The sequence below is a fragment of the Leptodactylus fuscus genome, chromosome 7 (assembly GCF_031893055.1).
Source record: "Leptodactylus fuscus isolate aLepFus1 chromosome 7, aLepFus1.hap2, whole genome shotgun sequence".
NCBI lineage: Eukaryota > Metazoa > Chordata > Amphibia > Anura > Leptodactylidae > Leptodactylus > Leptodactylus fuscus.
This window is the reverse complement of record NC_134271.1, coordinates 127,857,608-127,882,353: the sequence shown is the minus strand read 5'-3', so window position 1 is coordinate 127,882,353 and position 24,746 is coordinate 127,857,608. Positions and strand designations below refer to the sequence as shown.

Here is a 24,746-nt window from a genome sequence, read left to right as displayed (position 1 = left end):
ATTCGAATACACGAACATTGAGCGGCTGTTCGAATCGAATTTCGAACCTCGAACATTTTAGTGTTCGCTCATCTCTAATTATATATGACATATATATATATTTGTGAAATGGGTTTTTGTTATCTATTCCTTCCAATACAATCTAGTATTACTAGTTACAGGTAAGAGGCATACATACATGCTGCCCCCCTCCTTTCTAGGTAATGGTGTCTGTTAGCCCCCCACCCTCCTGCCATAGTCTCATGTTATCCCCCTGCTCCATGATATTGGTAGGGTGACCTTGCTGTGTGTGATAGGCTGCAGCTCTGTCTCTGAGGTTAGCAATGGGGCTGCTTGCCTCCAGCTGAATGCTCCCTCCTCCTCCTCCTCCATGCCTCTACCACGCATGCACACAGAGGCTGGCAGGATGTGCAGCACACAACATACTGGCCAGTGAGTGGCAATTACAGCAGCACAGATGCTGGACAGCTCCCAGCACCATTATCCTCTGGAAAGCAATCAGGATTACCCCAGGAGAGGGGGCATGTCCAGAAACCTGAGGGGCTGCAGAGCTCATGGATGAGCCCTCACATCTGCCAATCTCAGCCTAGACTTCCTCCACACAGCCTTGGATTTGAACCTGTTTGCAAACACTATGGACAGACGCCATTGCCAGGAGGAACATGCTGGTGGCAGCAGTGACAGCCAAAGGGAGGAACCCAGGTAGCAAGAGCAATTCCCCCAACATTATGCATGATCCACCATCTGCGAGATGTGGTCCCTGCCATGTATCGCCAACCATCCTGCTTTCTTGTCATCTCCATTCCCTGGACTCACCAGTGATCCTCCAATAAAAGCTCTCTGCCATCAATATCACTTTCTGCAAGTCCTAATCCCTGCCATATTCAATCATTATATTCATTTTCTCACTTGCCTGTGGTCTATTACCCATCCATTTCACTTACATCCCATTATCCCTTTCTGTTCACCTCCTGTATAGGAAATGTGTTATTAGCACTTTCATCTTTCCATCTGCCCACATGGTATGTGTCATATAATCCAGTCGGTATCCGGTAATGTGTATGATATAGTATGCTACCGGTGGGATGATATAGCATGCTACCGGTGGGATGATATAGTATGCTACCGGTGTGATGATATAGTATGCTACCGGTGTGATGATATAGTATGCTATCGGTGTGATGATATAGTATGCTACCGGTGTGATGATATAGTATGCTACCGGTGGGATGATATAGTATGCTACCGGTGTGATGATATAGTATGCTACCGGTGTGATGATATAGCATGCTACCGGTGTGATGATATAGCATGCTACCGGTGGGATGATATAGCATGCTACCGGTGGGATGATATAGTATGCTACCGGTTTGATAATATAGTATGCTACCCATTTTGAAATGCAAATATCAGGGTGCATCACGTCTGGGATACTATGTACAGCATTATAGATAATCCCTATCAACAAGGGCTTGTTTTTTGTGGGATAAATTGTATTTTGAATGCCATAATATGGCGGTACATACATTGTACTGAAAAAATGTATTATATTTGGTCCATAATTGTCTTTTAGATTTTGTTGTTCTAGTGTTCACCATGTAGCGACATATTCACGTCATTCTACAAGTCAATACGATTAAGCTGATACCAAATTTATAGTTTTCTTACATATATACAATAAATGCATGTCAATTAAAATGTTTTTGTGATGCCATATTTAGAGCTCCATAACTTTTTATCTACCAGCTAAACTGTATGAGAACCTGTTTTTTGCAGGATGAACTGTAGTTGCTGTACATATATATATATATATATATATATATATATTTATTTATTTATTTGACCATGTTGTGGGTTAAGCAAGGTGACACCTTTATAGCTCAGGTCAGCGATTTGGCAATGCTTTATAATATTTTTATGTCATTGACAGTGCAGGCAAAATCATTTTTATAGGTAGTTATTAGTTTTCCAGAATAGTTTTTTGTTTTTTTTTATTTTAAATGTGGATTGTAAGTATGTCTTTGGAGTATGGGAGGAAACCCACACAAACACGGGGAGAAGATACAAACTCCTTGCAGATGTTGCCCTTGGCAGGATTTGAACCCAGGACTCCAGCGCTGCAAGGCTGCAGTGCTAACCACTAAGCCACCGTGTTGCCCCAGCCTGTGAATAGTTTTGTCCCACCACAGGGAAGTACCAGGCCTCAGAAATTAAGTCAATCAGAGATTGGGGCAGATTTTTGGCGTAACTCAAGCCAGTTCTTTGGTCTTAGTTATAGTAAATCTAATGGGCCGACTTATCCCCTACCCTCATAAATTCACTTTCGGCCTAGAAGGGCATGAAAAGATTAGGACCGGCCAGGAAACTAGCATCCAAGGCATAATAGATTGCTTGTCATGTGCTTGTATGATGGCGAATCACTGCAATACAGATGCAGTAGGCAAGTTTAACTTGACTTTCAATGCATTAAGTAAACAGTTACTAAACACTTTAAATCTACATTTTTCCATTGCTTTCAATGGCACAGTGAGTCTTCATGGAGCAGAGAGTTATCTGATTCAGGTTGAAGACGGCAACATCCGTACTTCTGTATTCAGTGTATTATACCTGTCAGTTTAAAACTAAGGTGTCAGTTCTTGGGGCCTTCATACGAGTCCTACCTGCCATGTAAATCCATCTGCATGCCAAGATTGCGTCTCTGAGGTGCCCATGGCCACTTTAACCATAAGGCTAATGGTGTACCTTCATCGGGCCCTATAGTAGCTGGGCCCACTTGGGATAGGGACTCCATGTGAATGGAGCAGTAATGTGCTTGTGTGCTTACCATTTTTTTCACTTGTCAAGGATTTTTCATATGATACATACATTAGATAAGATAAGCCAATAATAGTCCCACTATGCGGAATTTCAGTGTATTACAGCAGCATGGATAGTACAATAATAATCCAAAAATACAAAAAGCAGAGGCATTCTGGTGACAGTAGGTACAGATAAAAAGATAAAGGAAAGAAAACAGTAGGAGGAATATCACAACTTCAGGATCATTTAGTTTTCTGTGCGGAGTGATCTTCGCTTAGGCTGATACTGATTGTACAGCCTGATCGTGGTTGGGAGGAAGGACCTCCGATAGCTCCTTCTCACACTTGGGATGAAGCAGTCGGTCACTGACAGTACTTGCCCAGTGCTGTCATGGTCCCATACATGGGGTGGGAGTTGATCTCCCACATGGAGGTCACCACGGACAGTATCCTTCTGTCATCCTCCACCTGTACTGGGTCCAGGGGGCTCCCCAGGACAGAGCTGGCCCTTCTGATCAGCCTGTCAAGTCTATTATATACTGCTCCCCCAGCAGGCCACTCCGAAAAAGATGGCTGATCCCACTACCAAGTTGAAAAAGGCCCTAAGAAGTTCCCCTTGGACTCTAAAGGCCCTCAGCCTCCTGAGCAGGTAGAGTCTGCTGTGGCCCTTTCTGTGCAGCCCCTCCAGGTGGTCAGCCCAGTCTAGTTTATTATTGAGGCGCACACCCAGGTACTTATAGGTCCTGACTATCTTAATGCCCGTCCCCTGGATGTCCACAGGTTTTGGAGCATATCTCCACTGACATAGTCCACCACCATCTACTCGGTCTTCCCATACATATCTAATTCAATTCCTTGTAATAAATACATATCTTAAGTACATATAGAAATAATTTCCATGTAACAAATACATATATAATCCAGTTCCTTGTAATCAATGCATCAATAATTTAGTTCCATTTGATATATTCCTAATAAGTACATATGTAAATCAGTTTTAATATTCCGTTCCATGAAAACATATATAAGTCAATTCCTCATATTAAATAAATATCTAAATAAGCACATACATAAATTACCATATTTCCATGAAACAAATCCATATATAATTCAGTTCCATGTAGGAATACATACTGTATATAATTCAGTTCCATGTAGGAATACATACTGTATATAATTCAGTTCCATGTAGGAATACATACTGTATATAATTCAGTTCTTTGTAATATATACATCAATAAATCAAGCTTGTTTCTCTGTGTTTTGAGCGCCATAACATTCTGTTGTAATATACGTTATCATACGAGGTCAGGCTTGATACATCTGTAAGTAAAAGTTGTGTCTATTAACCCGACATATAATATAATGTAAGATCATGGGTTAGATTGTACTTTTCCATGATGTATATAATTGTTAAGGACTCGGTTATCGACAGTAGGATCAGCTGTCAGTGTAAGAAATCCACAGTAGCCTCCACAAACATCCCCAGACTATAGCCCTTACGTGTGCGATGTATATGGCTATTTACTTAACCCGCTCATTTTCCGTAAAGTAAACCATTTATCTTTTCCGGTTATGTGCTCACTCCCTGAGCTCTTAGGTCTTTTATCAGATCATTTCCCTTCCCACTCTTCAGATTTATTCCTCTGGCTTCCTTTACAAAGGTTGTAAATGTCTGTGTCTACTCTGGGAGTGGTGCATGTCAGACCTATGGCTACCATAACCGGTGCACATGGGGTATGTGTCCAACCACTGGCATAACTATATAGGTCACAGTGAATGCAGTTGTGACTAGACCAAGGCCAAGAGCGCCTGTAGGTCACCCTCAACACACCAGGTTGTATAAATGTCATTGATACTCTTTCTAATTTACTTTGATCGTTGATAATCTGTGTATTGTAAGGATAAGTTCACACGGAGATTTTTGGTCAGGATTTTGCACCGGTATTTAATCACGACTACCCGTATTTTGGAACGGAACCTGAGGCGGGTTCCAGTCCAAAAAACCTGTGCGAACTTACCCTAAATGTATTACCCCTGCCCTCTGGTGTGCCGGAGTGAGAAGATTTATGATACACAGCCTGCCAGTGTCAGAAAGGAGAAAATCAACTTTTTCATGGTAAAACAACAATTGGTCAGCAGCATATAGTCATGGTGGGATTCTGTAGACATAAATGCTATGTGGGGGAACCAACAGAGGATGGGAATGATGGAAAGCTTGTGTGCACAGACATGTCATGGACAAATCTTCATGGTAACTGGGACCCAAGGGATTGTAAATATGAATGAATGGGAGGCCACTAACAGTTGTGGATATAAAAAAATAAAGTACGCATATAATTGATATTGTCACAACGATAACAACTAATGCCATAAAATAATGTATTATTTATCCAATATGGTGAAAACTGTAAAACAAAAACCCCAAACCCTGAAACCTGCCTGAATTACTGTTTTTAGTTTGCCCTGAAAAGAAATTGTGTTGAAAAAGTCACATTGACCCCAACTAGTACTGATGAAAACTATATCACGTCCCATAAATACAAGCCTTTTAAAAAAAGTCATTACCCAAAAAGTATTAAAAAGCAATAGAAATGTAGTATCACCATAACCATACGCGTGTAGATGAGCACTGTAAACAGAACTAACAATGCTGTTTTGCTCCAAGAAAATATTTTTCTGTACAAGAGATTTTGCCATTTTAAAAAAAACTACGCATGCTGCAAAAATGAAGTCTAACACGAAAAATCGATGACGATATTTAAAGACTGGAAATAACTGCGTCCTCAAGTGGTTAAGAATCTAAATCAGGTCTAAACATCTTCCCTCGAATGTGAGTTATTTTTATCTGTGTGCAGAGGAAGAATCAGATCTTAATTACAGTTTTCAAGCGCATGGCGGTAAATGAGCCGAGCAGTTGCCTGGCATGTTACAAGGCTTTAAGATCTCATCCAGAATGTGAAATGCTCCTGAAAAACAACTTCTGGCATTACAAGGGGAATACAGTGTCCATATTAGGACTTCCTCCGAAATCGGAGTCACATTAATGGTCGTTCACAACTCTGACACCTGACTTTTGATACCCGACATCTGACCTCTGACGCCCGACCTCTGACACCCAACCTCAGTATGGAACTACATTTTGGTCTGGTACGGGACATTCCCCATTCAGTATACATACAGAAATAGGCTGAGCTCTATATGGCTGAACTCTGCATGGGGTGGCATTTGGTCGTCTTGGAAGAAACATGTGTCTGTTTCATTTTTCTCTTTTTTTTAGCCATAGCCGTCCTCTATGGTTTGCAGTTGCTAGGATGCTCCCAATTACTCTGTTCCTCCTCTTTGCCTTGTATGTAACTGTTCTCTTTACACGCACCTGTTCACACGGAGAGCAGCCTCCAGGCTTATATAAGACCCATGATGTTGGCTGTGCTTTATTGCCAGTTAGATCCATGTTTTTGTCATTGTTCCTAGGCCTTGGTCAGTTTATCAACACCATTGTCACGGACCATCAAATTATAGGTTGTGCTATATTGTTGTTGTTTTCATGGAGCCCTCTATATATTGTAATGCATGAGGGATCTGGGAAAACGGCCCCTCAGGTGAAAAACGGTCATTGGAAGCGTAATTATTCACAGTCATTTTGCAGTACAGGGATAATACACACAGTGATGTCACAGTACAGGGATAATACACACAGTGATGTCACAGTACAGGATAATACACACAGTGATGTCACAGTACAGGGATAATACACACAGTGATGTCACAGTACAGGGATAATACACACAGTGATGTCACAGTACAGGGATAATACACACAGTGATGTCACAGTACAGAGATAATACACACAGTGATGTCACAGTACAGGATAATACACAGTGATGTCACAGTACAGGGCTAATACACACAGTGATGTCACAGTACAGGGATAATACACACAGTGATGTCACAGTACAGAGATAATACACACAGTGATGTCACAGTGCAGAGATAATACACACAGTGATGTCACAGTACAGGGATAATACACACAGTGATGTCACAGTACAGAGATAATACACACAGTGATGTCATAGTACAGGATAATACACACAGTGATGTCACAGTACAGGGATAATACACACAGTGATGTCATAGTACAGGATAATACACACAGTGATGTCACAGTACAGGGATAATACACACAGTGATGTCACAGTACAGGATAATACACACAGTGATGTCACAGTACAGGGATAATACACACAGTGATGTCACAGTACAGAGATAATACACACAGTGATGTCACAGTACAGGGATAATACACACAGTGATGTCACAGTACAGAGATAATACACACAGTGATGTCACAGTACAGGGATAATACACACAGTGATGTCACAGTACAGGATAATACACACAGTGATGTCACAGTACAGGGATAATACACACAGTGATGTCACGGTACAGGGATAATACACACAGTGATGTCACAGTACAGAGATAATACACACAGTGATGTCACAGTACAGAGATAATACACACAGTGATGTCACAGTACAGGGATAATACACACAGTGATGTCACAGTACAGAGATAATACACACAGTGATGTCACAGTACAGGGATAATACACACAGTGATGTCACAGTACAGAGATAATACACACAGTGATGTCACAGTGCAGAGATAATACACACAGTGATGTCACAGTACAGAGATAATACACACAGTGATGTCACAGTACAGTGATAATACACACAGTGATGTCACAGTACAGGGATAATACACACAGTGATGTCACAGTACAGGGATAATACACACAGTGATGTCACAGTACAGGGATAATACACACAGTGATGTCACAGTACAGAGATAATACACACAGTGATGTCACAGTACAGGGATAATACACACAGTGATGTCACAGTACAGAGATAATACACACAGTGATGTCACAGTACAGTGATAATACACACAGTGATGTCACAGTACAGGGATAATACACAGTGATGTCACAGTACAGTGATAATACACACAGTGATGTCACAGTACAGGGATAATACACACAGTGATGTCACAGTACAGAGATAATACACACAGTGATGTCACAGTACAGAGATAATACACACAGTGATGTCACAGTACAGAGATAATACACACAGTGATGTCACAGTACAGAGATAATACACACAGTGATGTCACAGTACAGAGATAATACACACAGTGATGTCACAGTACAGGGATAATACACACAGTGATGTCACAGTACAGGGATAATACACACAGTGATGTCACAGTACAGGGATAATACACATAGTGATGTCACAGTACAGGATAATACACACAGTGATGTCACAGTACAGGGATAATACACATAGTGATGTCACAGTACAGGGCTAATACATACAGTGATGTCACAGTACAGGGATAATACACATAGTGATGTCACAGTACAGGATAATACACACAGTGATGTCACAGTACAGGGATAATACACATAGTGATGTCACAGTACAGGGCTAATACATACAGTGATGTCACAGTACAGAGATAATACACACAGTGATGTCACAGTACAGGGATAATACACATAGTGATGTCACAGTACAGGGATAATACACACAGTGATGTCACAGTACAGGGATAATACACACAGTGATGTCACAGTACAGGGATAATACACATAGTGATGTCACAGTACAGGATAATACACACAGTGATGTCACAGTACAGGGATAATACACATAGTGATGTCACAGTACAGGGCTAATACATACAGTGATGTCACAGTACAGGGATAATACACATAGTGATGTCACAGTACAGGGCTAATACATACAGTGATGTCACAGTACAGGGATAATACACATAGTGATGTCACAGTACAGGGATAATACACACAGTGATGTCACAGTACAGGGATAATACACACAGTGATGTCACAGTACAGGGATAATACACATAGTGATGTCACAGTACAGGATAATACACACAGTGATGTCACAGTACAGGGATAATACACATAGTGATGTCACAGTACAGAGATAATACACACAGTGATGTCACAGTACAGGGATAATACACACAGTGATGTCACAGTACAGGATAATACACACAGTGATGTCACAGTACAGGGATAATACACACAGTGATGTCACAGTACAGGGATAATACACACAGCGATGTCACAGTACAGAGATAATACACACAGTGATGTCACAGTACAGGAATAATACACACAGTGATGTCACAGTACAGGGATAATACACACAGTGATGTCACAGTACAGGGATAATACACACAGTGATGTCACAGTACAGGGATAATACACACAGTGATGTCACAGTACAGAGATAATACACACAGTGATGTCACAGTACAGAGATAATACACACAGTGATGTCACAGTACAGGGATAATACACACAGTGATGTCACAGTACAGAGATAATACACACAGTGATGTCACAGTACAGAGATAATACACACAGTGATGTCACAGTACAGGGATAATACACACAGTGATGTCACAGTACAGGATAATACACACAGTGATGTCACAGTACAGGGATAATACATACAGTGATGTCACAGTACAGGGATAATACACACAGTGATGTCACAGTACAGGGATAATACACACAGTGATGTCACAGTACAGGATAATACACACAGTGATGTCACAGTACAGGGATAATACATACAGTGATGTCACAGTACAGGGATAATACACACAGTGATGTCACAGTACAGGGATAATACACACAGTGATGTCACAGTACAGAGATAATACACACAGTGATGTCACAGTACAGGGATAATACACACAGTGATGTCACAGTACAGAGATAATACACACAGTGATATCACAGTACAGGGATAATACACACAGTGATGTCACAGTAATAAAATAATGCACTAATTCCCTAATGAAATAGTGCAGTAAATTCCCTATCAATATGTCTTTGGAGTGTGGGAGGAAACTGGAGTACCTGTAAGAAAGCCACACAAACTTGGGGAAAACATACAAACTCCATGATAGACACCATGCTAACCACTTGAGACAAAGAGGTCAAAATAATGCACAAAGGCATGTTACAGTACCGTAATTACATAGTGCACATAGTGGCCCATATTTACTAAGGCATTTGCACCTTGAAAGTGGACACAAAGGCACACAGTGATGTCACATTTTAGGGATCATGCACACAGTGATGTCACAGTACAGAAATGATGCACGCAGTGATGTCACATTATTGGGATTTTGCACACAGTGATGTCACAGCATACTTTACATTGTGATATCAGAGTTAATGACAATAATGCATACAGTGCATATCACAGTGATTCTATGCCGGCCATACCACCTAATAAGACATTTGGACATGGTCACTTGCTTCCTCACAGGACGGCAGCAGTTATATAATTACAGATAGACCAGAAGGAAGAGATTACAGTTTTGGGATTGTTTATTTCCTCTAAAAATCCCTTTCGTTCAGTTTATTACCAGGCAGATGTAGATTCCCAAGCACTGAGCTGTCTCATCACATAAAGCCAGGATGTCAGCGGATTAGTGGTTAAACCAGAGCTGCCGAGAAACAGTCATGTCCCACTGGCGGAAGGTTTAGTAATGTTTAATTACACTGAGTACTTCAATTAATATGGATGATAATTAAAGTCGTGCACAGACATGAGATGGCTTGTCCCAGAGCAGCCGCGACTCCCATGGCTGATGCAGCGCCTGATAACTCTGCATGTACAGTCATTGTACAAATCCATCTAAAGACCCATAGAAATATCTGTGTCATCAGCCCTGAAATAGATAAACCGTGGCAAGCTGCAAAACTCAAGTATACGTGTAAAAAGTGAATATTAAAAATATAAGTCATTACCCTACAATCCTATGACGGAAAGACTGACTGCTACTGTTTACTGATCCGAATGATAGTCATGGGGTCCTACTGTTCATAGATACCCCCAAACAGGTCATGGTTTCATGCTACTCCCTAGTCCCTAAGACTAGGGATAGTTCCATCAATATTTGGTGTGACCTTTGCCCTTTGCCGTCCATCAATTCTTCTCAGTATAGTTTTTGAAGGAACTCTGCAGGGAGGTTGTTCCCGCCATCTTGGAGAACTAAGCCCAGATCTTCTGTGGATGTAGGTTTGCTCCAGTTCGTCTGTCTCTTCATGTCATCCAAGACAGACTGGATGATGATGAGATCAGGGCTCTGTGGGGGCCGGACCATCACTTCCAGGGCACGCCAAATATTGATGAGATTTACATGAAGAAGGTACTGTCTACAGTGGAAAACACACCACATGGTACCCAAACTGTGTCGAGATGAACTGGGTCAAGTGGATCTGGGACTATGCAGTGATATGGTGGTTTATATATACTCCTATGGACCGTGACATCATAGCGATTTTATCTAGTAATTCTAGATGTAGCCCTAGCCAAATAAAACTGAACAAAAATTCAACTTTTTGTATGTCCTTACTTCTCAGGAATCTAATAGATGAAGAAAATTATGAAGACAATGGAAAAGAGAAGATAGAGCTGGGTAACATAACACCAAACACCGAAGCTCTGCAGAAGGTCCACCACTGCTTTCTGAAAGAGTCACCCAACTGCACCAAGGACCATCTGTCTACATCTAGTCACTACCACCAACCTTCAATGAACAGGTCCAATGGTCAGCTGTCACCCCGTGGATGTGACGCACGTCAACATCAAAAGTGCTGCCATTGCAGTCACCAAGAATGCAAACTAAGTTACACCGCACCACAACTACCGGGGCATGAAGATAGGAAAACACTGTGCTCTCATCACTCCAGTGTTAATACTTCTACGGATGTCTCACAGCAGACCACGGACTGTATCTGGAAGCAGTGGACCAATGACCAGAGGGCAACCCAGACAATGCAACATCATGTAGTAACCGTAAGGTAAATAGGCTACAAATAGGGGAGTCACTTAAGGCTCCTAGACCCCAGTACAAAACCTGTATTAGGTTCCCTCCACGTACTATAGTATATGCTAGTTGTAGGTTACCCTTGGTTCACATCTGTAGTTGGTAATCTGTTCGGGGGAGTCCGCATGGACTCAAGTCCGCATTTTCAAGTAGTATGCAGTGAAAGCACACGGATCCCATAGACTATATTGGGGTCCGTGTGATTGCCGTGTGTTGCCCGCACGAATCATGCAGACAGAAAAGTAGATTGTGAACTACTTTCCTGTCCGCATGTTCCTTGCAGAGATCTCGCGGCAAGCACAGGGACCCCATTATATTATATGGGGTCCATGTGCTTTCACTGCACACCGCTTCGGTAGTCCGTTCGAGGGGGTCCCCATGCGGACTCCCCCGAACGGATTACTGACGCAGATGTGAACGAGGCCTTACTATTTGTTCACATGGATATATGCCTTGGCTTTTATTGCATTTTGGATTGCCTATTACATGGTATTTCATTGCTTTATTTCTTTATAACACCAGGAATTGCCCATACTAATATTGTGTTTTATTATTTTGAAGACATGATAAAGCATTCAGGATGCCAAAAAGGTATGTATGAAATATCCATCTATATACTGCATCTGCATAGCTTTCACTGTCCGAGCCGTTTATGACTTCCAGGATCAGATAGAAGTTTATAGCAGGTCTCCTAACAAGAAAAACATTGAACCAAGGCATATAAAAAGATTAAGCAATTTTCCAAATAATCCTAACACCTAACACTTTGCTCAGTAGCATGCGTAATCTGGATAACATTAAGAGGCTATTGGATTTGGATAATCCTTTTTGTTAGAAGAGTCCTCCAATAAAGTGATGACACTTGTGGGACCCTCAGCGATCAGCTGGAAACTGTCATGGAGCCCAGTAGAAAGTGATCTAGTTTCTTGCAGTGCCACTTCAGGAGAAGTAGAGCATTACATGGCGCCCATTAAAATAATTGAGTTCACAGATGCTCTGCAATAGCTAAGAACACCTAAAGAGGGAACTTCTATAGTCTATTAAAATCTAATAGAACATTGCTAAGACAGTATAAAATGGGTTTTCTAACCCAGATAGGCCTCAGGACTGTAACATATGGAGACTATTGTAAACAGGACCTATATATAGTCATTGACAAAAAAAATATAATACCCCAAGATGGAGTTGTTGGAATAGAATAAATCTGTCTATCTGTGACTGTAATGATGATATATGTAAGTGACTACAATTTTAGAGCAATAGAAGTTTATTGGAGAAAATTGTACAATTGCATGGAGGCTTTAGTACCCTATTGGACACAAGATGAGATACAGTTGGACATGGAGGTATACAGGTTCTGCATCGTATCCTGTGGCACTTTTACCCATAGGTGTTGCTGCTGGGTTTGTAGAATCTGCACATGTGTAGGTTGCTAAAGCTGGTATGCCCAGTGATCCCATAAATGCAAAATTGGTGATATATGTGCTGACCAGGCAGGCCAAGGAAGTATTGTATTCTGATGGAGCCCTATGGGGTAACCTCCTGCTGTATAAGATGGCTCCCCAGGTCATCACAACAGCAGTTAGGGCAATGTGTCAGTCCACAGCAAAGGCAAGACGGATGTGCTGACCACAAGGCCTCCATATCCAAATCCCAAACAGAACCTGAATACTGTCCCGCTCTGTAGCTGACTAGGTTTCTCCTTCACGACACCACTGCAAACAAAGGCCATATTTTCTTCTGATAAACACATAAAAATGGTGGCCAAAATACAAGGGTGTGTAATGGAGGTGTCTGGATGTTGGACAAGGAAACAGTGCTATGGTCAAACAATCCTTTCTGATGGCCATCCTCTGTCTCTGTCCAATAATGCGCCCCATCTCATCAAGTATTTCATTTGGGGAAGGTGTCTTTGAGTTCACTGTAGAGGCATATGTAACGGTCAACACTAAGAGATACGCTACCCAAAAGTAGCCTCAGGGAGCCTTCATATAGGGCAGCAAAGGAAGATTATAGACTCAGGGTCTACTGTATAATCATTCACATATCTGCATGCCGAGCTTTCCAGCAATCCAATATTTCTCTCGGGGTGCGGTATTTTTTATTTTTATCTCAATGAGTGTATATATAGTACCAGGGATAAATACATATCATCTCTTATTAATAGCTGTCATTTTTAGTATAAAATATTCATGTTCTTGTGATTTGCTTGCAGTTATTCTCAGCTGATAAGTGACTGGCCTCTACCCGTCTTGGCAGTCTGTTTGCTTCTTATATTGGTGTGTACTTTGGCAGGCCTACTGGTTGGACCCATGCCAGACTTTTCCAACCCTTTGATGGTGAGCGCTCTCCAGCTGGAAACGACACGTTAGAGGCTTAGGATAGAAAGCAGACATGTTTCTGATAATAATACTAGCCAATGTATACAGCGCCTATTCACAATGTATAGGTTAACCCTTCAGTTATTTATGGGACCTGCTAGGGCATAAAAGGGGACATACAGTTATATGTCATTGTACTAGGAATGAACAGCAGCTAGAGATACAAGACGTGCAAACCACATATAACAATCATAAAACATGGGAAGGAAATATGGTGATGTGATATTTTGGACGAGGGTCTATAAATGGTTGTGACTTCACATAAGAATGAAATGACCACATTGGAATGGGAAGTCTCATGATCTCCATTTAAGGCCCTGTTCATATTACATTTGGTGTTTGTTTGTCTCATATATATATATAGATATGGTCCATATATCTGGAATGTTTTCCAATATATATATATACAGTATTACATAATGTATATATATTATATATAGGAAAACATTCCAGATATATGGACCGTTTCTAAGACAAAAGAGAGTCCAAATTGTATATTAATTAAAGAGGTTTTCCTATATCAGCTAGTTATTCCCTATCCACAGAATAGGGGAAGACAAGCAGGTTGGCGGGGAACGACCGCTCAGGTCTCTACCAGATAGGAGAATGGGGGATTTTTGATTGTTGGGGCGGCCATCTTTCCTGAGCTGCCTTCTTGCTGACATCAATTTCAGATATTCACAGTCAAATGGCCCACGGGAACCTGTAGACTAGAGATGGGGGCAGAATTATTAAAATGAACTAAAAGAAAAATGTAATACATTTTTAATGAACCTGTCCAAATGAATTGTACAGTAGAGTATTGTGGGCATGCCAGTGGTGTAACTAGGAATGGGGGGGCCTCAAGGCGAACATTTGGCATGATGGAATGATGGAAGAGACGTCACTTGAGCCGAGCCTGCTTCACAGCACACATGACATGTGGGACGTCACCAAACTTTTGACATGCCCCCCCTCCCGACTGACACTGAAGACCCCGACCCCCCCCCCCCCACACACACACACATTCCTGCGCGCTCTATGCCCCATAGTGGCTCCTGCACACTGTACTATGCCTCACAATGGCCCCTGAACACAGTATTAAGCCCCATAGTGGCCCCTGCACACAGTATTATACCCCTTAGTGGCCCTTTCACACGGTATTATGCCCCATAGTGGCCACTGCACACAGTATTATGTCCCATAGTGGCCCCTGCACACAGTATTATGCCCCATAGTGGCCACTGCACACAGTATTATGTCCCATAGTGGCCCCTGCACACAGTATTATGACCCATGGTGGCCCCTGCACACAGTATTATGTCCCATAGTGGTCCCTACACACAGTATTATGCCCCATAGTGGCCCCTACACACAGTATTATGCCCCATAGTGGCCCCTGTACACAGTATTATGACCCATGGTGGCCCCTGCACACAGTATTATGTCCCATAGTGGTCCCTACACACAGTATTATGCCCCATAGTGGCCCCTGCACACAGTATTATGCCCCATAGTGGCCCCTGCACACAGTATTATGACCCATGGTGGCCCCTGCACACAGTATTATGTCCCATAGTGGTCCCTACACACAGTATTATGTCCCATAGTGGCCCCTACACACAGTATTATGTCCCATAGTGGCCCCTGCACACAGTATTATGACCCATGGTGGCTCCTGCACACAGTATTATGTCCCATAGTGGTCCCTACACACAGTATTATGCCCCATAGTGGCTCCTGCACACAGTATTATACCCCATAGTGGCCCCTGCACACAGTATTATGCCCCATAGTGGCCTCTGCACAAAGTATTATCCCCCATAGTGGCCCCTGCACACAGTATTATGCCCCATAGTGGCCCCTGCACACAGTATTACATCCCATAGTGGCCCCTGCACACAGTATTATGTCCCATAGTGGCCCCTGCACACAGTATTATACCCCATAGTGGCCCCTTCACACAGTGTTATGTCCCATAGTGGCCCCTGCACACAATATTATGCCCACTGTGTACACCCATTACACTCGGGGGGTTTGAAAAGACCTCCGAGTATAATGATAGCGGTGTTTGTGGGGTTCGCGGGCCCGCGGCCATACTTATCGATCCCCCCTCTTCTGATCACAGCTACTTCCACAGAAGGGGAAGCACTGGTGACTGTGAGCAGGAGCGAGGATCAGTAAGCAAATGGGGCCACTGCTACCCCAGTAGTTACAGTCCCAACAACCACATTAAATGGAGTGACTGTCACGCAAGTACACTAGCACTCTACAGTATTCACAAGGAGACTTTAGGGGCCTTTTGTCCTGATCACTGGGGTAACCATTTGGGCCACCAGCGATTGAACACTTACCAATGTCCTGTAGATAGGGCATAAGTGTCCATAATACCACAACCCCTTTAGCAGAACTTGATCCAATAAATATTTTATGATGACACATTCCCTTTAATTTATCATTTTCCGGTGTAAGTTAATAGAGGTGCACATCAACCATCCCAATATATTAGGTGTGGGCTATAGTAGATCCCAGTGAGCACTAGATCCCCTTCATTCCCCTATGAATGACAAAGACTAGTGTCGCTAAACACTTGCTGAAATGCAATATTTTTCAATATTTAACCTTTTTGGTACTTTGCAGGGTTTTGAGCCCAGAGACACTGACATTGGAAGGAAATTGACAACCTGGAAGAATATCCAGAGCAGCACTGGCTACAGAAAGGTTTTGTCTGTGTATCCCCATGGTGAGAAAAGCAGGTATAGTAGAATTAGATTTTTGCTGCATTTTTTTCTACTATGTAGGGCCTTTGCCTAAAGAGGTTTTGCAGGACAAAGGCTAGTTTAGCAATCATTAGATTAGCTGAGCTCCGACGCCCAGGATCGCCATAGACTGAGCGGCAGTGGCGCTTTGGTGAGCTCTGCTTCCACTTCACGGGCCATTCATCAGTCACATGGCCTGTTCGTAGCTGAGTCCCAGTCAGGTGAAGGCAGGCTGAGATGCAATACCAAGCATGGCCACTAGAAATGTACAGCGCTGTTCTTGGTTTGTACTGAAGAGGCCACAACATTTGACCGTAGAGTGCTGGGTGTCAAATCCCCACTAATCTAATATCAAGGATAGGTTACCAACATGTTCACATATGTCAAGAACAGCATTAAGGAAAGCTCTGCCAATGTATACCCATAATACCGTTTCTATGGTTAATAATCAACTATACCGTTCTCCATGACTACATCTTTGGGCTGTATCTACATTGTATTCACCTGTATAATTATTAGCCAGGCTGTTATTCTAACTATGGACCAGATGTTGTGTAATACTTGACCATGTAAATGTACAAGGACAGGATCACCCGATGCATTCATATTACACATCATATTAGCCGTATTTGCAGGATCCCAAGTCTGTACATTTGTAAGAACTATCTGATCGGCCTAATACAGCCAAAACTGACAATTGTAATGTAATCTAATATTTGTCTGTCTGTATTTTGTCAGCTTGGATGATTTCAGCAGAAGAAATGAGAAGTTGTTTCAAATAGCCAAAAGAGACACCCGTCACCGAAGGATGGTAGAACAGAAGGATGGGGTGGATGGCTTTTTCTGTGGACCCCCATGTAAGTCTTATATTGATGCAACGTAAACCTTAAATATATTCGATGCAAAGATATAATAGTATTAGTGTTTTATGCAACACAAATCCATAACTGGGCCCTGCAACCAAACCAATGTGTCTTTTAGGCCAAAGATACATATAGGGGACAAAGATGACAAGGAGTTTTCAATCACTGCCATTTTTTAACCAAATGCACCCTCTCGTTGTTCCGCCACCACATGGCTGTGGCCTACATAGTGCCACTATATGTAAAAGGATACACTGCTCCTTGGAATAAAGTGTAGACCAAAAGCCCCTCTCTTTCTGTGCAAGTCTATGTGTGCCTCAATATGAAGTTGTCCTGACTAAGGCCTCGTCCACATCTGTGTCGGTAATCCGTTCGGGGAGTCCGTATGGGGACCCCCCTGAACAGAATACCGAATGCATTTGCAAGCGCTGTACAGTGAAAGCACACAGACCCCATAGACTATAATGGGGTCCGTGTGCTTGTCGCAAGATCTCTGCATGGAACATGCGGACAGGACAGTACTTCACAATCTACTTTTCTGTAGATGACTCATGCGGAGATCTTGCGAAAGCACACAGACCCCATTATAGTCTATGGGGTTCATGTGCTTTCACTGCACACCGATTGCAAATGCGTTCGGGAGTCCGTTCGGGGGATCCCCATGCAGACTCCCATGAACGGATTAACAAACACAGATGTAAATCAAGGGTATGGCTAAGGGAAAGGAAATGTAAATGCTGCTAAGGTTGCACATGGGTGTCCAAGCTGAGGTTTTTCACCAGAGTTCTCTTTGGGATCAATAAATATTCTAGTTTATTCTATTCTTTAGTTACATTTCTAGTAGAATCTATCAGTCTTGTCTGTGACAAGTGTATTTTCTGTAAAGGGAGTCTGTCAGCAGTAAATTGAATACAAACCTAATCCCAGCACCTTGTAGATGGGATTCTACAGTTTCCAAATATACCTCTGTCATTCAGTTTTGGTGCCCCATTATTATGTACATTGTAGCTTTATTTATATGAAAATGAATGGGAAAACCATAGATTTCCTAGCAAAGCACTTTTCCACTAATTTGCATATATATATATAAAACAGCAATTTACATGAAAATGAGTCTCCAAAGCGGAATAACAGAGATATATTTGGAATCTGTGGAATCATCTCTACAAGGTACTGGGATTAGGTTTATAACCAATGTACTGCTGACAGACTCCTTTTAATCTTGACTGTTTCTTTCTAATATTGTTCATTGCTTAAAATAAAATTCATTGATCATTAAGATAATAGTCAGTAAAAATGTGTCTTTTCTTTTTTTTTTAAGCAAAAAGCTATTCGCAGCTTGTATTCATGTCCAAAACCGCAGGAAGTCTATGGAACCTGCAAGCAATCCAATCCATGTGCCGTATAGAAAAAGAGAAGGTCAGTACCATAGATAGATAGATACAGTCCTATGAAAAAGTTTGGGCACCCCTATTAATCTTAATCATTTTTAGTTCTAAATATTTTGGTATTTGCTACAGCCATTTCAGTTTGATATATCTAATAACTGATGGACACAGTAATATTTCAGGATTGAAATGAGGTTTATTGTACTAACAGAAAATGCGCAATATGCATTAAACCAAAATTTGACCGGTGCAAAAGTATGGGCACCTCAACAGAAAAGTGACATTAATATTTAGTAGATCCTCCTTTTGCAAAGATAACAGCCTCTAGTCGCTTCCTGTAGCTTTTAATCAGTTCCTGGATCCTGGATGAAGGTATTTTGGACAAACAATTCAAGTTCAGTTAAGTTAGATGGTCGCCGAGCATGGACAGCCCGCTTCAAATCATCCCACAGATGTTCAATGATATTCAGGTCTGGGGACTGGGATGGCCATTCCAGAACATTGTAATTGTTCCTCTTCATGAATGCCTGAGTTGATTTGGAGCAGTGTTTTGGATCATTGTCTTGCTGAAATATCCATCCCCGGCGTAACTTCAACTTCGTCACTGATTCTTGAACATTATTCTCAAGAATCTGCTGATACTGAGTGGAATCCATGCGACCCTCAACTTTAACAAGATTCCCGATGCCGGCATTGGCCACACAGCCCCAAAGCATGATGGAACCTCCACCAAATTTTACAGTGGGTAGCATGTGTTTTTCTTGGAATGCTGTTTCTTTTTGGACGCCATGCATAACGCCTTTTTTTTTATAACCAAACAACTCAATCTTTGTTTCCAAAATGAAGCTGCCTTGTCCAAATGTGCTTTTGCATACCTCAGGCAACTCTATTTGTGGCGTACGTGCAGAAACGGCTTCTTTCTCATCACTCTCCCATACAGCTTCTCCTTGTGCAAAGTGCGCTGTATTGCTGACTGATGCACAGTGACACCATCTGCAGCAAGATGATGCTGCAGCTCTTTGGAAGTGGTCTGTGGATTGTCCTTGACTGTTTTCACCATTCTTCTTCTCTGCCTTTCTGATATTTTTCTTGGCCTGCCACTTCTGGGCTTAACAAGAACTGTCCCTGTGGTCTTCCATTTCCTTACTATGTTCCTCACAGTGGAAACTGACAGGTTAAATCTCTGAGACAACGTTTTGTATCCTTCCCCTGAACAACTATGTTGAACAATCTTTGTTTTCAGATCATTTGAGAGCGGGCTGTCCATGTTCGGCGACCATCAAACTTAACTGAACTTGAATTGTTTTGTAGAAAGAAATGGTCCAAAATACCTTCATCCAGGATCCAGGAACTGATTAAAAGCTACAGGAAGCGACTAGAGGCTGTTATCTTTGCAAAAGGAGGATGTACTAAATATTAATGTCACTTTTCTGTTGAGGTGCCCATATTTTTGCATCGGTCAAATTTTGGTTTAATGCATATTGCGCATTTTCTGTTAGTACAATAAACCTCATTTCAATCCTGAAATATTACTGTGTCCATCAGTTATTAGATATATCAAACTGAAATGGCTGCTGCAAACACCAAAATATTTAGAACTAAAAATGATTAAGATTAATAGGGGTGCCCAAACTTTTTCATAGGACTGTAGATAGATAGATAGATAGATAGATAGATAGATAGATAGATAGATAGATAGATAATGTAATAATTCTGGGTTTGGGCCAATACTGTAAAAAAGACTTCACAGGGACTTTCCCATAATAGTGCATATTACAATTCACATCACCAATTTTCCACATAGACCCAATGCCTGTGTTGGAAAAACCTGCAGCATGCACAATCACTATGCCGTACTGTGGATGTCATGGACATGCTGACCATTGAAGCTATTTGAGCTCCAGATTATCTTCACCATGGGCATACGGACTGTGTACACACAAAAAAATTGCATTGCTCGTATGTGTGTCTGAAGCCAGTCCATTTTCTTGACATCAGTGTCTCTTGTTTTCTTTGCAGATCCGTTCACATCCCACCTTCTCGGAGCTGTGTGAACGCAGTAACAACAAGGAATGCTGTCCTAGCTGGTCTCTCGGAAACTACATATCCGTATTGTACAACCGGTCTTCTTGCCAGGAAATCACACAGAGCGACATTTCTCACACGTTGGTTCTTCTGCGTTCCTGTGCACAAGATTACCACCGAGGAGCCCTCACCCCTTCCTGCATAGGTTCACGTTCAGAGAGAGAAAAACATTCCCAGTGTGCCAAAGTGCCTGAAAAGTGCACCCGATCCAGCGCGGTTTATCAGCTGCTCCATTTTCTAGTCGACAGGGACTTTTTAAGCCCCCAAACCACAGATTACCAGGTCCCATCTCTGAAATACAGCTTGTTGTTTTTACCAGCCAAAAAAGGTTCATCGATGATGGACATTTATGCGGACAACTTAGAGCCCTGGGATCTCATTGATAATTTCACAGCCATCACTGGGATGGATTTAGGGCTAAAGCAGAAACTTTTCCAGCACTACCTTGTTTTGGATACTGTGTATCCCATCCTGGCGATATTGGCCATTTTTCTAAGTATGTCTTTTTACCTACACTCCTTTTTTATCACTTTTATGGTCCTGATGTCGGTTGTTGGGTCATTGATGATTTCCTTCTTTATATACAAGCTGATCTTCAGAATGACTTTCTTTCCCTTTGTGAACCTCATTGCTGTTATCATCCTCAGTAGTATTTGTGCAAATCATACTTTTGTCTTCTTCGACCTGTGGAATCTCAGCAAAATACAACACTCGGCAGCTGGCATGTTACAATGGGTCAAACAAACTATGCACCATTTTATATATCTTATGTTAGTATCGTGTTTGACCACCGCGGCTGCTTTCTATGCCAGTTACCTGAGTAGCATTACCTCAATTCGTTGCTTTTCCATTTACATGGGAACGTCTGTACTAGTCAACATGGCGTTCATGATTACGTGGCTGCCCGCCACCATGGTCCTTTATGAGAGATACATTAGTGTCAACTGCGCGTACAAGTCTGAGGATTACTGGAACAGCAATGGACATAAGAGAGTTTTTAATTTTTACCAAAAACTTAAGAGTGTGCACAGCACCATGTCAGAAACCTCCAAACTACTTTTTGAGAAGCTCCTTCCATGTGGAGTGATAAAGTTTCGGTATATCTGGATTTGTTGGTTTGCAGCGCTGGCGGCGGGTGGCGCCTATATTGCTTGCGTCAGCCCAAAATTAAAGCTGCCATCTTCAGATATGTCTTCAGTTCAGGTGTTTCGGCTGAGCCATCCCTTTGAGAGATATGACGCCGAATACTGCCACCAATTCATGTTTGAACGTCAAGAACACGGAGAAGGTCAACATATGCCAATTACGCTTATATGGGGCATTAAGCCTGTGGATAATGGAGACCATCTTAATCCGGGGACCAATGGGACTCTCATCAGGGATACTACTTTTAGCATCCACAGTGCCGATGATCAGAGATGGCTGATGGAACTTTGTCAAAAGGTGAGAAACCAAAGTTTTTACTTTTCCGATCAGGATAAAAAGCCAAACATCTGCTTCATGGAAGATTTCCACAGGTGGATGGAAAGTCGGCAATGCTCGCAGAGCGACCAAAACCATATTCTATGTTGTAACCAATTCACATTTCCCTATTCAAGTGATTTACTGCTCCACTGCATAAAAATGATGGTGACGGAACAAAGAACCAGCAGCGCTGATGAGTACGATATTGGACCCAGATTTGACGCTGAAGGTAACCTCACCGCCTTGGTTCTGGAATTCAAGACGACATATCATTATAGCTTCAATTATAGCAAATCCAAGAAATTCTACAATACCTTAAACAATTGGCTCATGAATGAGTTAAAAAATGCTCCTCGTGGGCTGCAGAATGGATGGTTCACCAGTAACCTTTCTCTGTTTAACCTCCAGCATACGTTGAGTACCGAGATCATGATGATAACAGGCTTTGCCATAGCAATTTCATTTGTAGTCCTTCTTCTAACGACATGGAACGTCTTGCTAAGTCTATTTTCCGTTGCGGCGGTCGGAGGCTCGGTTCTGGTTACTGTTGGTCTCTTGGTTCTTTTGGAGTGGCAATTAAATGTAGTGGAATCCCTGTTCGTTGCAGCCGCGGTTGGCCTGTCTGTTGACTTCACAGTAAATTATTGCATTTCCTATCATTTGTGCCCCCATTCTGACCGCCTCAGCCGGGTGGCATTCTCTTTAAAGCAAATGAGTTGTGCCAGTGCAATGGGAGCCTCCACCATGTTTTCTGCTGGGGTCATAATGTTGCCGGCAACGGTGTTGGCATACCGGAAACTGGGAATATTTATCATGATGATTAAATGCATTAGCTGCGGCTTTGCCACTTTCTTTTTCCAGTCACTTTGCTGCTTCTTTGGCCCGGAAAAGAACTGTGGACAAATCTTGTGGCCTTGTACCAATGTCTTAAAGGACTGTCCTAATGATCCAAGGTTGAATGGCACCTATGCTTGCGGTGGGAACGAGAAACAGAGCAGATTAAGGAAAGTTCAAGAATCAAACACAGAAAACGAGCAATATGAGCTTCAGCCTTTAGCCAGGAACTTAAGTGATAGTTTTGACAACAGCACCACAACCAGTAAGCTCTCCAAACGCCCATCCATTCTGTCTGAAGATATGCAGTTGTCAGAGAATAGGTGCCACCGAATCGGATCTCAGCACAAAGAAGAAGCTCAGGATTTCCAGGGTAATACAATTGGGCAAAAGGGTTTTAATCAATGCTCAGCTTTGCAAACCTCTTCTCCATACAGACAAAGTAGCTTTGAAGACAAGACCAAGAAGTCAGATCAGTCTTGCAGCCAATGCAATTACCAGAGACTGAACAATAAGACTTGGAATGGATCTGTGGTGGATCATGTCCATGTACATAACTCACAATCAAGTGCTTTGGAAAGTCCTAAAAGCACCAGTCCTGTGCAATATTCCCCGGAGATAAATGTCCATATGTTTGAATATTCCAGGTGCCTCTGTTCCATGGGTAGCTCCTTTGACGCCCTTGACTCAAATGAAACTTGTCTTAGTGATTTTGACCAGAGCTCGAAACTGGCCGACTCAACAAGCTGCTCGCCTGATTTTCTCAACGTACCCGATTCTCCTTGTCACAGTGAACGGGGGCATATGAATGGGAAGAGGGAAACGTTAAGGTTGGCTCTAAGGGAAACCGTGTTTGATTCCCCTACGTCCTCAAAACAGACTAATATGCTATGGAAAATCCAGTCAAACCAAGACAGTGACCCACCGGTCGTTCTACCTAACAGCAAACCAGATATGCCTGACGTCTGGATTAAGAGGACTAATGACCATAGTTCTGGCTGTGTTAGCTGAAAAGTCCATATGTTATTTTCAAGGTGTTTCTAAGTGTCCAATGTCTTGTAGGTACTGGTAAGAATAGACTCTTGTGTTACCTACCTAAAGGCCATCACTTCTCAATTACCTTCAGGAACTGGAGTATCGGGCGAAAACTATCATAGGAAGCACCAGGAACTATGTGCAAAGTATAAAGGGGACACATTTGTCTGTCTACCAAGAGTGAATGGGACAGAAAAGGTAC

At 42.2% G+C, this 24,746-nt stretch overlaps 2 protein-coding genes across 2 annotated transcripts in view; one reads left to right on the top strand and one right to left on the bottom strand.

Annotated features, from left to right (window-relative positions):
• Window positions 1–24,746, bottom strand: part of INAFM2 (InaF motif containing 2) — a 184,561-nt gene that overhangs the window by 94,564 nt on the left and 65,251 nt on the right. The window lies entirely within an intron of this gene.
• On the top strand, window positions 449–24,746 carry DISP2 (dispatched RND transporter family member 2). The gene is made up of 8 exons (XM_075283027.1): window positions 449–702; window positions 11,290–11,730; window positions 12,318–12,347; window positions 13,972–14,095; window positions 16,757–16,872; window positions 17,614–17,732; window positions 19,060–19,157; window positions 21,146–24,746. The coding sequence occupies exons 1-8, from the start codon at window positions 635–637 to the stop codon at window positions 24,518–24,520; spliced, it is 4,371 nt and encodes a 1,456-aa protein (XP_075139128.1). The 5' UTR covers window positions 449–634; the 3' UTR covers window positions 24,521–24,746.

Bases quoted from the DNA above. Each gene is read 5' to 3' on its own strand.
- DISP2 (XM_075283027.1), top strand. From the start codon at position 635: ATGGACAGACGCCATTGCCAGGAGGAACATGCTGGTGGCAGCAGTGAC. The intron at 12,348-13,971 runs GTATGTATGAAA...ATTTGCTTGCAG, and splicing joins GCATTCAGGATGCCAAAAAG to TTATTCTCAGCTGATAAGTG. The intron at 17,733-19,059 runs GTAAGTCTTATA...TTTTTTTTTAAG, and splicing joins CTTTTTCTGTGGACCCCCAT to CAAAAAGCTATTCGCAGCTT.